The sequence below is a fragment of the Diabrotica virgifera genome, chromosome 5, assembly GCF_917563875.1.
Source record: "Diabrotica virgifera virgifera chromosome 5, PGI_DIABVI_V3a".
Classification (NCBI taxonomy): Eukaryota; Metazoa; Arthropoda; class Insecta; order Coleoptera; family Chrysomelidae; genus Diabrotica; species Diabrotica virgifera.
This window is the reverse complement of record NC_065447.1, coordinates 214,587,527-214,602,179: the sequence shown is the minus strand read 5'-3', so window position 1 is coordinate 214,602,179 and position 14,653 is coordinate 214,587,527. Positions and strand designations below refer to the sequence as shown.

At 34.0% G+C, this 14,653-nt stretch overlaps 1 protein-coding gene across 4 annotated transcripts in view; it reads left to right on the top strand.

Annotated features, from left to right (window-relative positions):
• The window catches only part of LOC126885284 (kalirin), a 1,143,465-nt gene extending 1,139,062 nt beyond the window's left edge, over window positions 1-4,403 (top strand). For all 4 annotated transcript variants that reach the window (XM_050651791.1, XM_050651792.1, XM_050651789.1 and 1 more), the window contains 2 exons: window positions 250-648; window positions 4,150-4,403. In XM_050651791.1, coding sequence (XP_050507748.1) covers window positions 250-648; window positions 4,150-4,263 — 513 coding nt within the window. In that variant the 3' untranslated portion in view covers window positions 4,264-4,403. The remainder of the gene's footprint in view (window positions 1-249; window positions 649-4,149) is intronic.
• The last annotated feature ends 10,250 nt before the right edge of the window (window positions 4,404-14,653 follow it).

The following is a 14,653-nucleotide window of genomic DNA, read 5'->3' as shown; positions in this document are numbered from 1 at the left end:
ATCTCGAAAAGGAAGCGTTCTTCGGAAAATTACTAGGAGAGAAAAATTATTTATTTCAATGAGATCCGCTTAAAAATATTTATTTTAAGCGATTCGGAAAATCTTATTTGAACTTTGAAAAATATATAGAATTGAATAAAAAAGTTATAGGTATACTAGAAATGCAAAAAAACATTTATGCTCTACTTATAGGGGTAAACCGCTCACCAATATTAAACTACTCTCTTATAATAAACTTATATTTTTTAGCCCGAAAACGTAATGATCGATATAACCGTTCCCATCCCCCTATTAAAATTAGTAGACTTCGGTGACTCAGTCAACACCTCCAAGAATGTCATCTTGCCACCAGCTTGCCTCGAATTCGCCTCGCCCGAACTGGTTCTCGGTCAACCAGTTGGCGTCCACACTGACTGCTGGGCTGTAGGAGTGTTCCTCTACGTCATGCTCAGCGGAGTGTCTCCCTTCCTCGACGACTCAGTGGAAGAAACCACTGCGAATATTCTCAAATGCGATTTTTGTTTCCCCGATGAGTATTTTGGAGACGTATCGCAAGAAGCCAAGGATTTGACGAAGAGTTTGTTGGTGCTAGTTCCAGCGCAAAGGTTGAATATGGAGAAGAGTCTTCAATGTGTTTGGATAAAAGAGGTAATGTAAAATCAACTATTATTATCAGCACTAACCGGCTTTATTCAAAACCACAAACCACATTTAGCGAGCTTGTTATCTTCACATCTTGTTATAAGTAGTAGAGCTATATCTAGTTTTAGGCTTGCTAGTTCTGGATCTTGCTTCATATTTATTATTAAGTTTCGACAATATTTAGTTTTATCTCACAGCTGGTCATATGGCAATTTTTTAAAATTTGCCCTTTTGTTTCATTGGAATCTTTCTCTCACACCATACACCACTTGCTTCCTTCCACTTCATCCACTAATTACACCCTAATTCTACTGCATGCATCTCCATCTATTTCTTAATTACTCTGTAATATTGATACATATACAGTGATGAGCGCCCTAATAACCGGAAAAATAACGCAAAATATGGAAAACATATTAAGTGGTGAGATAAAAAGAGAGGCAACTAGTATAGATGTGAAATTTTGCTATAGAGACTTCTACAATTTAATATAATGTCCGACTGGTATATTATTTGACAAATAATGACATGATTTCGAAGTCAGTTAAATATGATATAATGCCCTTGGTCATTAAATTTAAATAACTAGTTAAATACTGTCAAGTTGACAAATAAAAACCTAAGTAAAACTATGGTTACCACAATTACGTTACGGCTATTGCTGCTAAATGTACTTATATAAAAACTAATTAATTAAAAATTCTACTATTTTAATTTTTTCTGTGTTTTGTGTACCACCGCCAATAATGATATGTACCACCAGTGGTACATGTACCACAGATTGAGAACCTCTGTGTTATATTGATTGTTTCCCATTTCCCACCTTTAGACGTATCAGAGGAGTATGTCAAGTTAAACTGTCAGTGTCACAGTGGTAGTTGCCAAACTCGACCGATACGTCTAAAGGTAGGAAACAATCAATGTAATGTAAATTTATAGGTTTCTATCGCCAAATTTCCTACCTCTACTAGTTTCGTCTCTTTTTATCTCACAACTTATATGGTTTCCGTCTTTTTTATGTTATTTTGCCGGTTATTAGCGCGCTCATCACTGTATACATTATAAATCCCAAATAATGATTTACAAAATTTATACATTGTAAATCATGATTCGGGAGTGCTCCTCGTAATATTCAACGTGTCTGGGTTTGTTTATTTCTAGTGCATCTTGATTGTGATTTTAGTATAGATAATTTTCTAAAATAAAATCAATGGGAAAATCCCAATAGTTGGTGTATGCCATAGTTTAAAAAACTCATACAGAAGTAAAAACTTCAAGTTGTATACTGGTATAAAATCGTTTATTAAAAAACTTCATAAAATGTCGTGCAAAACGTGTTCGTTCTAATTCAGAACATCTTCAGTGCCTAGAATGAAGTATTTCCACGTTAGATTAAGGCAAAAACGGTTAAAATTGTGACTGATAATAAGAAAACCATGTGGAGAATACTTACATTCTGCTAAGTAATTGTAACTAGCACACTATTCAAAGTGGTAACTTCATAATATATGGTTTACATGTTAAATTTTATGAAAATATGGTGACTACCAGTCGATGTTATAAGATTAAATTAAGTACATGCTTAAAGAGCAACATGATTCCCTGCTCGAAAAAACTAGGTACTTGCCAGTTCAATAGGGCTTTTCATCGATTGTCATTTGTTTCGAGCCTCTGTCATATGTTGTATAATTTGTGTATAATATTAATATAGTATAATTTGTGTATAATATTAATATACACGGATTATACAACATTTGACAGAAGCTCGAAACAAATGACTGTGAATGAGAAGCCCTATGGGCACAGACCAACTGATAAAATAGGAAATGGACTTTCAATATGACAAAGAGTGACATGACAAGACAAGATAAAGTCAATTTTTGGTTAAGAACTTCAAAAAGTGTAGTTTTAATTTTGGATTTTAATTAAAATGTAATGGTTGTTAATAACTGTTTGAAAATGTAATTAAAATTATTTAAAAATTAGAATCTATTGTAAAGTCTAAATTAGCAACTCTCTATTCCAGGAAAAAACTTTTGGATTGTTGGATTTAAGGTGAGTATATTTCATGGTTAAAAGTGTGACGTCACTATAGTTTGATTTAGTAGTATAATCTCATTTTATCAAACTAAATTAAACTTTCATCTTATCTATCATTTTACAATCGATGACGTCACACTTTTAACCATGAAATATACTCACCTTAAATCCAACAATCCAAAAGTTTTTTTCTGGAATAGAGAGTTGCTAATTTAGACTTTACAATAGATTCTAATTTTTAAACAATTTTAATTACATTTTCAAACAGTTATTAACAACCATTACATTTTAATTAAAATCCAAAATTACAACCACACTTTTTGAAGTTCTTAACCAAAAATTGACTTTATCTTGTCTTGTCATGTCACTCTTTGTCATATTGTCAAGTCCATTTCCTATTTTATCAGTTGGTCTGTGCCCATAGAACTGGCAAGTACCTAGTTTTTTCGAGCAGGGAAGCATGTCCTTTAAGCATGTACTTAATGTAATCTTATAACATCGACTGGTAGTCACCATATTAATTTTACATGTAAACCATATATTATGAAGTTACCACTTTGAATAGTGTCCTAGTTACAATTACTTAGCAGAATGTAAGTATTCTCCACATGTTTTTCTTATTAACAGTCACAATTTTAGCCTTTTTTGCCTTTCTAACGTGGAAATACTTCATTCTAGGCACTGAAGATGTTCTGAATTAGAACGAAAACGTTTTGCACGACATTTTATGAAGTTTTTTAATAAACGATTTTATACCAGTACCTATACAACTTGAAGTTTTTACTTCTGTATGAGTTTTTTAGATAATTTTCTGTTTCAATCCTCCTTTATTTTTTCTTGAACTGCGTTTAACCACAGCACTTCTCTTTATTTTCAAACTTTTGATCTCAAACTAATTGTTTAAGACCTGAATTCTCTCTAAAAGTCTCTGTTCATTCTGCGACATGACATGTTTTGTCTTTGTTGGGTACTCGTGAGGTAAAAAAGAGGCCAAAGACAGACTAAGAGAAAGAAACACAGGCATGTAGGCAAGAGTATGAGAGCCAAAGATCTTATACACATAGATTTGGCCAACTCAGAAAAATAGCGTAACGCGGAGCAGTTCGGGTCGGTGGTCTATCTATCTCTCTCTACGGGCGCTTAGCTTTCGCTCTCAAGCATATGATGGCTGCCGCCTCTGTGTCGCTGTCGTTCCATTACTCCCACCTCTTGGTAGATATGCTCACACTCGTACGACAGAGAAAGATAGCTAGACTACCGTATTTGATATCGACGTTACACCCCGATGCATTGAGTGGCATATCCCTAGCCAAGTCTATTCTCTTTACATGTCTCTGATGAGAGCACTCAAAAGTGCGAAATTTGCTTTTTTGACAACTGGTCATTATGTTGGTGGTGAACTTTTTTTAAATAGTACATTCTTTGAGTTAATTTTATAAATTATTTAAATTTCTGTTTTGTTTGTAGGCTAGCGGTTCAGCATCTATCCCGTCAGCACGTCTAAAAATGTTCATGCAGCGAAGACACCCCATGAATCTTGCACCCTCGAACTCGAATTATTATAAAGAAGATGCTCTTTAGTCCCAATCGTAGATATTGTTCTTTGTAAATATATTTTAATTTGTGACCAATTTGATTATTTCCGTTTTAGCTTGTTAATCAATCGTATATATTTATAATTATATTTTACCTATACATAAATAAACGAACTTTTGTTTAAATTTTTTATTTTTATTTTGTGTGGAACTGTGGGATGGCTGCAAGACCATCAATAAAAATGATAATTGCAGTTGTCAATGATATCATTCATGGGACTTATTGAATATTAGCCCGATCAAAGAACAATCTGACCCCAAAAAAAATAAAGGAAGGATGAAAATTTGGGAATGGGTAGTTGAAATTGTCTACTATTATATAAGAAAAAGTTTACAATTCTACATCCCCTCCATTTTTCAAAAATAGAGGGGAATACCCCCTCTCGAAGGTGAAAAATATACATTCAAAATAAGTCCGGAATTGGATAAAATAATGACTAATTCTAAGCAACTTTTGTTCTATAGAGTTTTTTCCCCAAATCAATACTTTTCGAGTTATTTGCAAGTGAATATGTTCATTTTTAACAGAAAAAAACATGTTTTTGGACGGTTTTTCAGAGATAACTCAAAAAGTAAGTATTTCAGCGAATGACTAGTCTTAGCAAAAATATAGCTTACAGAAAACTGAAAAAAATGGTGTACGCTTGAGGTCTGTATACCCGGTAGAAGCAGAGTTGTAGCTAATTAAATGTAAGTTCTTCTTCATAACATTCCAAATCGAATATTTCAATGTGAAATAACCCAAAAACGAAGCACTTTTCGAGGAAATTCATTTCAATTTTTTAAAGTTTTTAAAAAAAGGATTATTTTTGTTTTTTAAAAAAACTTGTAACATTAAAAGTAAGTGAGTTAGGCTCAAAATATTGTTGGTCCCTTTTATTTTTTGGTAAAAAAATTGCGAAAATCACCCCCTAATTAGCATCACTAATAAATTTTATCATTACCACTTCACAAGTTACTTTGCTCATGTATTCTTTATATGATCTGTAAGTTTCATCGGTTCAAAGTGCTTATTTTTGAAAAAGCTGTAGTTAAAATGTCTTGAACGAGTAACTAATCACGAGTTTTGGCAAAATTTGAACAGCCATAGCATAATCAATTTTAGTATAACAAGAAAAAAAAGGAAAAGTATTCAGAAAAGCAAAACGTACATTTTATTACTTTTTAAGATTTTTGGTATTACTAATAATTTTTAAGTTAATTTCATGAACAATTCCATTTTTTTTCAAAATTAAAAAAAATGTTTTATTTTATACACAATTTTTTTCAAAACTGAGCACTTTGAACCAATGAAACTTATAGATAATATAAACAATACATAAGTAAAGTAACTTGTGAAGCGGTTACGATTAATTTTATTTGGGAAGCTAATTAGGGGGTGATTTTCGCGATTTTTGTACCAAAAAATAAAAGGGACCAACAATATTTTGAGCGTAACTCAGTTATTTTTAATGTTAGAAATTTTTTTAAAAATTAAAAATAAACCTTTTTTTAAGCACTTTAAAAAAGTTGTAATGAATTTTCCCCGAAAAGTGCTCTGTTTTTTGGTTATTTCATATTGAAATATTCGATTTGGAATTTGACGAAGAAGAACCTACTTTTCATTAGCTACAACTCTGCTTATGCTGGGTCTGCAGACCTCACGCGTACACCATTTTTTCAATTTTTTATAAGCTATATTTTTACTAAGAATATTTTTTTCGCTAGAGTACTTATTTTTTGAGTTATCTGCGAAAAACCGCCCATAAACATGTTTTTTTTTTTGTTAAAAATGAACATACTCGCTCGCAAATAACTCGAAAAGTATTGACTTAGTGAAAAAAACTCTATGGAACAAAAATTGCTTAGAATTAGTCATTAATTTTATCCAATTCCGGGCCTATTTTGAACGTATATTTTTTCACTCACGAGAAAATATTTTTCACCCCGTATTTCCCAATTTTTGTAAAATGGAGGGGATGTAGAATTGTAAGCTTTTTCTTATATAATAATAGACAATTTCAACTACCTATTCCCAAATTTTCATCCTTCCTTTATTTTTTTTGGAGGTTTTCGTAAAATTTTGTGTTCCCTGATCGGGCTATATCTAGAAATCAGTCGGTGAAATTGTAAAAAATTGTCGATTACAAAAAATTTTGATTAAAGGATTTAATAGAGGAAATAAAAAATGTAGTATATCAAAGTGTGTAAATAATTTATTTCTTTAGCTGAGCGCTTTCGACATAAACGTCATCATCGGAGCTAATGCTAAAATAAAAAAAGAGGTCTTGTAAGAAAAAGAAGTACAAAAACTCTTTTTTTACTTACGTCAATTGTTAAAAAAGTACCGCTACAAAATTGAGGTGTTAACATTTGCATCTTGTGAAAATAAATTTTGGTTGGATATGCTATGTCCTCCGTACAACCCCAAACAGCAAAAACAGAAAAACGGCCACATTACACGTTACACAAACACAAAAAGAATTTTTTCATGGTATAGGTATCACCCATCCATTGTTGGCCTAGTAGAAATTTTTTTGTCAGTCAGCTGTTTCTACTAGGCCAACAATGGATGGGTGATACCTATACCATGAAAAAATTCTTTTTGTGTTTGTGTAACGTGTAATGTGGCCGTTTTTCTGTTTTTGCTGTTTGGGGTTGTACGGAGGACATAGCATATCCAACCAAAATTTATTTTCACAAGATGCAAATGTTAACACCTCAATTTTGTAGCGGTACTTTTTTAACAATTGACGTAAGTAAAAAAAGAGTTTTTGTACTTCTTTTTCTTACAAGACCTCTTTTTTTATTTTAGCATTAGCTCCGATGATGACGTTTATGTCGAAAGCGCGCAGCTAAAGAAATAAATTATTTACACACTTTGATATACTACATTTTTTATTTCCTCTATTCATTCAAGTGTGTACAAACTTATCAGTCTTTCAACTATTTTTTAAAGGATTTAATGTTGAGAGCTGGTGTGAAGTGCTGAAACCAGGGCCGCTGCTACCATGTGTGCAAAGTGTGCATCGCACACGGGCGGCCAAAAGCAGGCCACTGATGATAATACTTTTTTTAAAACGAAAATAAATTCAAAAAATTAAATAGTAATGATTCAGATATTTCTATAAACTATAATATTCCACACAATCTAAACAAAAATGCCAGAAAATGTTATTTATTATATGAACTGCCCTTTTTCAGCTGTAGTCATAAAGTAGTTCCGGGAATGCTTTCTAGTTCAAAGTGGCTGGAAGATTTCGGACTTTAAGATATTTTTATCTACGTGGCCCATATGCGATTTTTTCAAATTCTGAACATTTATGATTTGTTAAGAGAGTACGATACGACAATAGGATACTTTCCAAAAATTTAGATAAGTGCTTGTTAAGTTGCTCTCACTGAGTAATAAAAAAGTCTTTTTTATTACCAGATGGTTTAAAAAAATATTTTTTATTACTCGACGGCTGTTATGATATTGTTCCTTTATGCTTATGTATTGTTATGGATAGGGTTATAGTTCAGTCTAAGTTGAGAATTTGATAATTTTAGACACGCTTTTCTTTTGCGCACTACTTTATTTCAAATAGGCCTGGGTGAAAATAGAAAGCTGAAAACTTGTTAATAGCTTAACGGTGTCTAGTCGGGCAAACTTTGATGTACCGGAACACTAGAACAGGGCAAGTTTTAATTGTGGAACACTTTAAAAATTTGGAACGTCAGATTACGAAAACGTCCCATGTATTTTGTCTAACAGAGCATCCAATTGATTTGTTACCCTTTCATTAAACTCTCATGCAAAAATCAGACTGATATTTAAATATAGTAACGTCGAGATCAGAGCAATTATTATTCATATACGCGTTATGGTGTCCCGCATATTTCTGTAAAGACTAGTACCTACGTTGAAACGACTAAAGTGTTGGAAGGGGGCGGCAAATATTAAGTTGCACACGGGCGGCCCTGGCTGAAACTCCTACTTTTTACATTTCGCGGAGAGAAATTTGTGTCGAGGGACGTTTATTAACGGTCATCTACATTTAGTAGAATACAAAATAATTAATCTAATCTAAACGGAGATGAAAAACACACTGCACGTTTGAATGTTCCCAATAAGTCAATGGAAAGAGCACTATAGACATCTGTGGTGCAGAACAACCTGAACTCTATAAATTAATATGTCGCACCCTCAGTAATATAGAGGCACCATTCAAAAAAGTAGATTTTTGGAAAATCGCGTTAAAAGTTATAAAAATGTGAAATTTGGCAGATTTGTTATTTAATAATTCCACTACAAATAACAATGAGAAAAAAAATTAATATAAATAAATTGCATGTAATTGACAAAAATACTAAGTTAGTCCCATATATCGCACACTCGGTAATATAAGGGCTCAACTCAAAATTTATGATAACTGTGATTTTGAATGATATGGGCACAAAATGAAATTCTCTACCGGTTAGCGTTGACAGAGGGAGAAAAAGAACATGAATGGTTCGGTAAATATATTTATGCCTCTCTCTCACTCTCCCCGGCCACCTCTGGTTTTTACTGCTACAAGGGAGCTATCAGTAACATGTCTTTCTATGACGAAAATCCTGGTTAGTTTGTGTTTTAACATTTTGTATTATATGGAATAGTTTTTAGTTGAGCCGTTATATTATGCAAAATATAATAAATAAGTGGGTCTAATTAATTCATAATAGTTCGTTATTTTGCATAAAAATGACGGGACATTAATAATATAAGGGATCAAACTTAAACAGTTCCTTATTTCTGTTATGTTTTTTTGTACTATATGGGACTAACTTTTTTTTTTTTTATTACATATTTTCATTTACAATCTGCTTCATCGAAGCTATAAGCAAATAGTTTGAATGTTAAATACATGAGGGAGAAGCTGCCCTGTGGCAACCCTCCTATTATAATTTTTTACATTTGATCACAATATGTATATATTTAATTTATTAAATCTGTTGGCCATAGTTTCTTCAGTCGTCTTGCGAATTCGGGAGGAGTGTTCAGCAGTCTTGCTTCATCATTTGGATGACTTCTCAGTCCATCAAGGTAGCTCTTTGTGATCCTTGGAATTTCTTCCTCTACCAAGGGTGTAGCTGAGTCCTCGTGTAGGGTTTTATTGCTTACATACCAGGGTGCGTTGAATATCATCCTCAATATTTTTGATTGGACTCTTTGTATTATCTTGATATTTGATGGCTTTGAGCATCCCCAGAGTTGAATACCATAGGTCCAAATTGGTTTTATCATAGTTTTATACAGGAGCAGTTTATTTTCAATATTGAGTTTTGATTTTCGACCAATAAGCCAGCTCATTTGTCGTATTTTGATGTTGATCTGGGTTTTCTTGGCTTGGATGTGCGGCTTCCATGTTAATCTTTTGTCAAGGGTTAGTCCCAAATATTTGACTTGTGTGCTGACTGGTAATTGTGTATCATTTAGTGTTATTGTTGGGCATACATCTCTTCGGTTTGTAAATGTAACTTGGGTTGACTTCGTTTCATTTACTTTCACCTTCCATTTGTTGAGTCATGTTCCCAATTGGTCAAGGTGGTTTTGCAGTTGTGCAGACGCGATAATAGGGTCCTCATTAACAGCGATTATGGTGGTGTCATCAGCGAATGTTGAGATTTGGGTTGTTTCAGTGGTTGGGATATCTGCGGTAAATAATAGGTAAAGGAGAGGGCCCAGGACACTACCCTGTGGTACACTTGATTTAATGGGAAAATATGTGGAAGTTGCTGTGTTATATTTTACTTGGAAGTAACGATCTTCAATGTAGGATTTCATGATTAGGTAGTAGGGGGTTGGAAGAATACATTTGAGTTTGTATAAAAGTCCAGTATGCCATACTCTATCAAATGCCTTTTCTACATCTAAGAATGCCGCTGTGCAATATTTTTTTTCCTCAATAGCAGTAAGGATTTTTGTTATAATTCTATGAGTCTGTTGTGTTGTGGAGTGTCTCTCTCTAAAACCAAACTGGTGTGTGGGTATTTCTACATCTAGGTTAATGTCATTCTTCAGTCTACCAAGTAGTAGTCTTTCGAAGATCTTAGACATTATCGGCAACAAGCTGATTGGCCGATAGGATGATGTTTTATTTGGAGGTTTACCCGGTTTGTGAATCATTATTATTTGCGCAAATTTCCATGTGATTGGGAAATATGTCAGTCTGATTGCACTATTGTATATTGTAGTTAGCATGACCAATGCTCTTCTCGGAAGATGTTTCAGTATTAATCCTGTTATTAGGTCAAATCCAGGTGCTTTGTGGTTATTGCATTTTTCTATTTCTAGTTTAACTTCTGATGTATTGAATGGTGTTATTGGAAGCGTCATAGGGCAAGCACTATCCAGGAAGTCTCTTATTAAGTTTCCATCATCATTATTCTCTACTTGGTGTTCTTTAAAAATACCAGCTAAGTATTCTGCAAATGCTGAAGCTTTTTCCTCGTCTGATCTTCCCCAAGTACCATCATCTTTCTTAATTGGCGAGTTGTGTTCTGTAGGTCTCTTTAAGTGTTTTGTTGCCTTCCATATTGAGTGATCTTCTTTAGACAAGGTACTAATGTAGTGTTCAAATGTGGCATTGCGTGCTTCATTTAGCGCTGTTTTTAATTGTCTGGTTAATCGATTATATTCGTGTTTGTCATTAATGTTGCGGCTTCTTTGCCATCTACCTCTTGCTCTTCGTTTTTCGACTATTAGTTGTCTAATATAATTCGAAGTGGTATTTTTGTTTTCTTGCTTTGGAGTTGATGGTGTAGCTCGATATGCAGCTTGCTGAATTTGACAGGTGAAGTGGTTTATAGCCTTATCTATGTCATCTTTTTCTTTGAGTCTGATTCCAAGATTTATATTCGTGTCAAGCTGGTACTTGAATTCACACCAATTAGTTTTAGGGGAAGTCAACTTGGGTATTTCAGGTCGTTTGATTATGTGGGTGCTGATTGTTGCTATGATTGGTGTGTGGTCAGACGAGAGATCCCAACTTGCTTCTATGTTTGTGTAGTTTGCTGCAATTCCTTTTAGGATAAAGAAGTCGAGTAGATCTGGTAGTCTATTTGTATCGGACGGCCAGTACGTTGGTTGTCCCGTCGATAAGTAGGTGCAGTTTGTGTTGTTGATGGCATCTAGTAGGCTTCTGCCTTTTGGTGTAATGAGTCGTGAACCCCAATTCGTATGCTTAGCATTCCAATCACCTCCAACAATGAATTTGTTACCTAGCTTGTTGAATAGTTCTTCGTATTCTTCAGTTGTGATTCTATGTCTAGGAGGGCTATATATTGCAGCAATTTCGAAGTTCCAAGGCCTGGCATTTATATTAAGTATTGTTGCTTGTAGCTTATCTGTTTTATGTTCCGGCATTTGATGATGTTGTATATTGTTCCTTATAATTATTGCAGATCCTCCATGGGCTGTTCCATCTGGGTGACTAGTGTGGTAGACTGAGTATTGAGGTATTTTAATTACGCTTCTTTCTGTGAAATGCGTTTCGGATACAAAGAGGATGTCTATTATGTTGTCCTCTAGGAATTGGATTACTTCTGCTTTATGGTTTGCTAAACCATTTGCGTTCCATTCGGCTATTCGAACAGATCTAATGAATTTTATTAATTAATGTTGTTAGCGTGGTAAGGATCATGCTGTTTTGATTCATTAGTTGGGTGAACATTGCTTTAAATTCGTTTAAGAATAAGTTCATCTGAGACCCTATGTCAGCTACTTGATTTCCTGCTCTTACTGCTTGGGCATAGGATTGGGTTCCATTCTGTTGTTGGTACTGTGATTGTTGACTCTGATACTGTGAAGTTGGTGCTGGGTTAACATTTTGATGTGGGTTCTGATTATTATGGGTTGACTGATTTCCGCGTTGTCTATTATTTCTTACATTTTGCAAGTCCTTGTAAATTACGCAGCCTTTATAGTTTGCAGTGTGTTCTCCGTTACACAGGGCACATTTTGCTGGTGTATTTCTGGGTTTTGTACATTCTGGCGTTGGATGACTTCCTCCACATTTCACGCATGCGTAAGGTCTTGTACAATACGCTTTTGTGTGTCCATAACGTTGACAGCGCTGACACTGTGTTATATTTTTCTTTCTGTGAGGAGGTTCAAAGCTGACTTTCATATTGCCGATAGAATCCAGTGTATAGATGTGTTTGTTGTTTTCTTTCGGTTCTAGGTCCACATAGAACATTGACAGTGGTGATTTATTGACTCTGTGTAATACGTTAATGATATTACGGACAGTATGCCCTGATTTAGCTAGTTCACTTTTTATTCCTTCAACTGGCATCGAGTGGTGTAAATTTCTTATAACTACCCTATAAGCTCTATCTTGTTTTGCTTGGTATGTGTGGTGAACTATTTTGCTACTATTTAAATGCTGTATAAGTTTTCTGTATGACTCAATAGTTTTTGTGTTTATTTTTATTGTGTCATTTGGGAGAGCTTTCGACTGGTAGTCTTCTGCTTTAATGACTGTCGATAGGTTTTCAGTCATCTTTTTGATATCATTTACCCCATAGATAAATATAGGTGGAGGTTTAGGTGTTACTGGTGTGTTATTATTATCAGTTAGGTTTTCTAATGGTTCAAACCTGTTGTTTGTACTCACTTGCATTGTTGTTGTGTTATCATCTTTGGGGTTTGCTTTTCTTTTTTTTGTAATTTTTTTGACTGTTTGCCAATCATGGACATTTTCTATGGTTTCGTCGTCTTCATCGCTTGAGTTTTCCATGACAAGTTCCTCTCCACTGAGGATGTATTGGGAAGCATTTGATGTATTTGGTTGATCCATTTGAGGTGCAGGGAGGTTTTGGTTATATTGGTGATTATTGTTTGGGAATGGAGTAGGCGGGATATATTGGTTTGTTGTCTGTTGGCTGCTCGGGAATCCATAAAATGGGGGCGATATTACTGGAGGTTGTTGAGGCTGTGTATATATTTGGGGCACATTATACAACCCCCCATTTGGCACTTGATTTTGGTGGTACATTTCCTTAATATAGTACGCCACTGAGTTAAAAATTAATCACATAAATAGTAATTTAGAATTAATCACTCAAATCGTTTTTTAATTATTATTTCACTAATTACCATAAACTAGTCCCGGCCGATAGCCGAGACCGGCACAAAAACTTGGAACTTGGATCTCGAGAGCGATATGGTACGTCTTTACTGCTCGGAATCCAAATACACACTATGGGACTAACTTAAAAGTATTTTTTTCAATTACATGTAATTAATGGAATTTATTTATATTAATTTTTTTCTCATCGCTATTTATAGTGCAATTATCAAATAACAAATCTGCCAAATTTCACATTTATAACTTAAACAATAAGCATGTTATTTGAAAAAGTAGCTGTAATTTTGGAAACCAGAATCTTTAAAAGCGATTTCCCAAAATCTACTTTTTTTAATTGTGCCTCTATATTACTGAGGGTGCGATATGTAGTATAAAAAATCATAACAAAAATAAGGAACTGTTTAAGTTTGATCCCTTATATTATTAATACCCTGTCACTGTTTATGCAAAATAGCGATCTTATGAATTAGACCCAGTTATTTATTATATTTTGCATAATGTATTGGCTCAACTAAAAACTATTCTCTAGATTACAAAATGTGAAAACACAAACTAACCAGGATTTTCGTCATCGAAAGACATGTTACTGATACCTCCCTTGTAGCAGTAAAAACCAGAGGTGGCCGGGGAGAGTGAGAGAGAAGCACACATATTTACCGAACCATTCATGTTCTTTTTTCTCCCTCTGTCAACGCTAACCGGTAGAGAATTTCATTTTGTGCCCTTATCATTTAAAATCGAATATAGAAGAATATTATAAAAGAATACGAAATGAAACAAAGCAATTGGTAAGAAGAACAAAAAATGAACACTGGGAACAGTTTACAAAAAGGATGGAAAGCGACTTCTACGGAACACAAAAACAAATATGGAGATTCATAAGAAACCAACGGAAAGAAATGGCAGAATTGAAGGAATACAATAACATACCAGCAAACGAATGGGAAAGATACTTGACGGAACTGTTTAAAGGAAAGGAAAATAATAATCAAAACAATAGCCTACCTGAATTAAGACACGAAATAGAAATCAGTTTTCAGGCAGTAGAGATAGCCATAAATTAATTCAAAAATAGAAAGTCGCCAGGACCAGACGGAATAATTAAAGCTTCTAAAGTACAGAGGAGAAAGTATAGGAAATATAATCCTAGAGATGAAAAAACTTACACAAAAACTAATATTGCACTGCAAGATACGCATGGAGAAACAGCATTATGATACAAAAAATGTTCAAGAAAGGAGAAAGAAGACCCCAACAATTATAGAGGTATAAATCTACTGA